The following is a 5109-nucleotide window of genomic DNA, read 5'->3' on the forward strand; positions in this document are numbered from 1 at the left end:
CCCGAGGTGCAATGAACAGAAAGTTCACAAAAGATACCCTACACTCATTTCCTCTACCCTTTTATATATAAGCAACAGGCTGCAACAACTAAAATAGCGTAAATACCCAATATACCCCTTCCACTAAAACTCTTCTTCCTTATGATATTAGATTGGGTTCCCTAGTTATTATTTTGTTTAAGATATCAGATCAGGACGTTCATTGTTTTCTGTCCACCAGCACTAATATTCTACCCAGCCTAAGTGTGTACATGGAAAGAATTAAGAAAAGGACATATGAATTTTCATTGAGAAATCAGTCATTGGTTTTTGAAGAAAGTGGTGCGAGTTTCATATAGGGAAGGATGGGATTCTGGGGAGGTGTTCATCAAAAGGATTCTCTCAAACTAATACACAAGAACAGATGATAAAAACAGCGACATAAATACAAACATGTCTAGCATTTTAGTATAATTAAGAACCCAGAAATAAGATATTTGTTTGTACTTTGTAAGATGAACCTAAATTGTTAGTAGAAGATAACAAGTCAAGGACAAAACAAAAGATAAAGATGAGTAACATTGTTTTCACATTCTTTCTAAATATAAATTCCGCGCATAGACTTAGATAATGAAGTGACGAAACTAATTTGAGCCACAGCTGATCTGATTCATGTGTTTGGGCCATAACCTACAGGTAATGAAGCTGCATTTTATAGAAACATAATTCGTTCAAAAGATTGAATTTGTTACGAAAATGTTAAACTCCAAGAACAACATTTGGTTGGGGATTTTAAACAGCATAATACTAAGAAATTTTTTACTATCACAATAAAGTAATCAAAATTCAAAATACATATATGGCCACTTAACTTCAAATAGAGCATTGGATTATAAGATCATCTTATCAGCAAAAACAAGTTCAATTATTTCTGGAAAGATTCATGTGGCTATGCACTATCATAAACATTTCTTTCTTACGGTACCAAAAAGAAATATTATAGGCTTGTCCTAGGGCCACATAGGTCCCTTTTTGACGAAAGAGAAACAATGAATGTCATATAGGAGAACATAGCATTCTCAAGCAAAGTAATTTAACAAAACGATTTAGTATGAACACATGCAAATGACAATAGCATGGAGATAAATCAGGTTGAGACACTTGAATAAGAAACCACATCAAAGTGTTTTTTATGGACCTAACATTTATGAAGCAAATAACAAGATACAGACAAAACACATGACAAACCTGACTACAAGACAGAAGTTTTCCACGGATTTCTACCAATCAAGTGTCTGCTGAAAGTGGATTCCACGCGTTGCCCTCCAAGGTGCTTGCTTTCCTAAAAATATTCAAAAATTAGTATTAAGCCAATAGGGCAATCCCTTCACTATATAAACCAGACTTCTCAAACACTCAAGAACATCATTACCTTCTTCTACAATTACCTAAACTTACAATCATTCATACCCAAGGCTTAAAATGTCATACCAATTAGCATTACTCTCTTCAATGATGTTGTTGCTTGCAGTGGATATCAATGCTGGTGGCATTGCTATCTACTGGGGTCAAAACGGGGGTGAGGGCACGTTGGCTGAGACGTGCTCGACAGGGAATTATGATTTCGTCAACCTTGCGTTTCTTCCAACTTTCGGAAACGGTCAGGCCCCCACGATTAACCTTGCAGGTCACTGCGATCCATACAACAATGGTTGCAACAATTTAAGCTCTGAAATCAAATCATGTCAATCTAAAGGAATCAAAGTGATGCTGACTATTGGAGGAGCAGCTGGGAGCTACTACCTCACCTCTGCTGCAGATGCCAAACAAGTCGCCACTTACCTTTGGAATAACTTCTTAGGTGGGAAATCATCCACACGTCCTCTTGGTGAAGCTGTTTTAGATGGAATCGACTTTGATATTGAAGGAGGAACCACCCAACACTGGGATGACCTTGCCAGGTATCTTTCTGGATACAGCAGTCGAGGCAAAAAGGTGTACTTGACAGCAGCTCCTCAGTGTCCTTTCCCAGATGCATATATTGGAACTGCCCTTAAAACAGGTCTTTTTGACTATGTTTGGGTTCAGTTCTATAACAACCCTCCTTGTCAGTACTCGGGAGGTATGACCAGTTTTGAAGATTCTTGGAAACAGTGGACTTCTGAGATCCCAGCAACCAAGATTTTATTGGGCCTGCCTGCATCACCTACTGCTGCAGGAAGCGGATATATCTCTGTTGGTGACCTAACTTCCAAAGTGCTTCCAGCAATCAAAGGTTCTGCAAAATATGGAGGAGTTATGTTGTGGGATAAGTACCATGATGATCAAACTGGATACAGTTCTTCCATCAAAAGTCATGTGTAGTACTCTGTAAAATCCATGGTTGTACAACTTCATCACTTGTATAATTAATTACCCTTGTGAGAATAAAATATTGCTTATATATTTTTCTAGTTCATCTTGCTCCCCTATTTTCCCTGCTATCACCCTTCCCTATTTAAAGAGGCACGTACCTAGGTGCACCACAGCTCCATATATACTTGTGTCAGGTCTGCGAATGAGCATCTTTGCGTCCATCCTGTCCGTTGGATTTTTGCATAAATGGAAATTTTTTGTTAACTGTTTATTATACTCATGGTAGTTTATTCGACAAGAGCCACAAACATGATTCAAGCTCAAACACTATAGTTTTCAATGTAAATTTTATTAATATGCACTATTGGAATATGTCCAAATCTTCTGGGCAATAGTTCTGTCATCATATATATTTTATTTTTCATCTTGAAAAAACTAATAGCTTATTGATCTAAATCAATATCATCAAGTGTTTGTAAGGATTTATAGCTTTCTAAAGAATGATTATTGCAATTTCCATGCTTAGTAATTGTTGTAATTTCCATAAGAATGACATGGTATTTCTTGAACTCAAAACAAAAAATGTATCTCCTTTGTTTGGAATTGGATGCGAGTACGTTCTAGCAATTACTGAAATATATCTAACAATCTCTAGTTGCAGATCCAAACCCTAGGTTTCAGTAGCAAGTAGCAATGCATATCATATAATTCAACCTTTCAAACAAAAGTTTCTCAAATGAAAGAAGCCATTTAAATACACTTCACTAAATTATCAAATATAGTATTAACAATATGGGTAAATAGCATAAAAAACACTCAGTTTACACCAAAATTCTAATTTGACACTGTGTTTTTTTTTCTCAAATTTGACACTGTGTTTTCCAATTTGTTACAATTCTGACCACTTGACCGGTCAACCAGGTTAAATGCTAACATGGCATGATGATGTGTCTATTTTGATGACGTGGCATGCTGACATGATATGCTGACGTGTCAAAATTGAATTTTTTTTCCACAAAAAACACTAAGTTTTCATTTTTTTCGATTTTGACATTAAGTTTAATTTTTTCTTTGAATTTTGATACTATGTTTTTTTGTTCCAAATCGAACATCATTTATCAAATTTTGTTCAATTTTGACCATTTTACATTTGAAACCATATAAATATATTTTTTATTACATTTTAAACCGTATAATTATATTTTTTTGTTTAAAAACCACATTTTTATTTAAATATAAGGTGTTTCTTTTTTTGTTTATTTTTGTTTTTTTTATATTCAAAGCATAATGTATAAATATGCATTAGTTATATCATGAGAATCAAACTAACCATAAGTTTCTAATAAGATGCAAAAATTTAACGGGTTGCAAACTTGACATCCGGGTTTTGATCGACTACACGCCTCCAAACCTTCAAACTCATTTTAAAGTTGCGTATTTAATATAAAATATGGTTTTTATTAAAAAATTGGAAAATCGAAATTAAAAAAAATAAACTTAGTGTCAAAATCGAAAAAAAAGTGAAAACATAGTGTTTTGTGTGGAAAAAAATCAATTTTAACACGTCAGCATATCATGTCAGCATGTCACGTCATCAAAACCGACACGTCATCATGTCACGTCAGCATGTAACCTGATTGACCGGTCAAGTGGTCAGAGTTGTAACAAATTGAAAAACGCAGTGTCAAATTTGAGACAAAAAAAAAACACAGTGTCAAATTAGAATTTTGGTGTAAACTGAGTGTCGTTTATGCTATTTACCCTAACAATACTAATAAAAAAAACAGAATATTACTATTCAGTACCGATAACATCTAAATTGCATGAAAATTACCTCAAAATTTCTACTCGAGTGGGCCGCGGTTGCGGACGTTGAGTTCTTCGACAACGACTAAAGAAAGGTGCCAAAGTTGAGTGTGTATTCATCCACAGGACAAAGACGATAAATTGCATAAAGTTTAATTAGACCCCAAGGTTTGTATCCAAGTTCAAGATTACACCCAAACATAAAATTACAAACGATATCCACAAGGGCTCTTTGATATGTCTCTTATTAGCTATAGGTTCGGTCTGATCGGTCAGATTAACACCGTTTGCTAACACAATTAAAAGCCTCCTATATGGTCTTACATTCAAAATTGATATGTCTCTTATTAGGTTTGGTAAGAAGTTTGATTTAACTCAGTTGACCATTATAACTCAATCAGATTGAATCAATCAAACTACCAATGGATTTGTAGCCTAACAGTATCGGATGTTTGTGGAAAGGTGGCCCTCAACCAAATGTTGAGGGTTCAAGTCTCTTTCTTTTTCCGTTCTAAATGAGTAGTTTATGAGTAGTGTAGATAATGTGTTGTGTTTACCATTCTAAAAAAAATCAATCAACAACTATCAAACAACCTTAAGATTGAAATTGTAAAAGAGTATTTATTCCATAGAAGACCCTACATTTTTTCATTTTTGCCGTTTTAGACCTAAAATATTTATATTTTTTCAAAGCAAATATAACTTTTACTTATTCATTGTTATTTCATTATTGGAGCTGGTAAACAGGTAAATTGGGTTTATTCAATAAAATGCATATATATTTCATTTTTCCATTTAAAACTATTTTTTCTCAAAACAAACTAAACTTTAAACCTATTAATTGTTATTTCATTAATGGAGTCGGTTACCAATAGGTAACCTTATATCCCCTAATGAATGTGCGTCTGAAGCATCGACGGATCACCTTTCGTACCAAAATCATGGCTAAACTTGCACATGAAGGATCTT

The 5109-nt window shown here is 34.2% G+C and overlaps 1 protein-coding gene across 1 annotated transcript; it reads left to right on the plus strand.

Annotated features, from left to right (window-relative positions):
* The first annotated feature begins 1371 nt into the window (after positions 1 to 1371).
* Positions 1372 to 2432, plus strand: LOC145132240 (hevamine-A-like). Its single transcript, XM_079066947.1, has one exon. It carries the CDS (start codon positions 1462 to 1464, stop codon positions 2341 to 2343), a length of 882 nt encoding a protein of 293 aa, XP_078923073.1. The 5' UTR covers positions 1372 to 1461; the 3' UTR covers positions 2344 to 2432.
* The last annotated feature ends 2677 nt before the right edge of the window (positions 2433 to 5109 follow it).

Source organism: Lactuca virosa, chromosome 8 (assembly GCF_052849685.1).
Source record: "Lactuca virosa cultivar CGN04683 chromosome 8, Lactuca_virosa_CGN04683_v6, whole genome shotgun sequence".
NCBI lineage: Eukaryota > Viridiplantae > Streptophyta > Magnoliopsida > Asterales > Asteraceae > Lactuca > Lactuca virosa.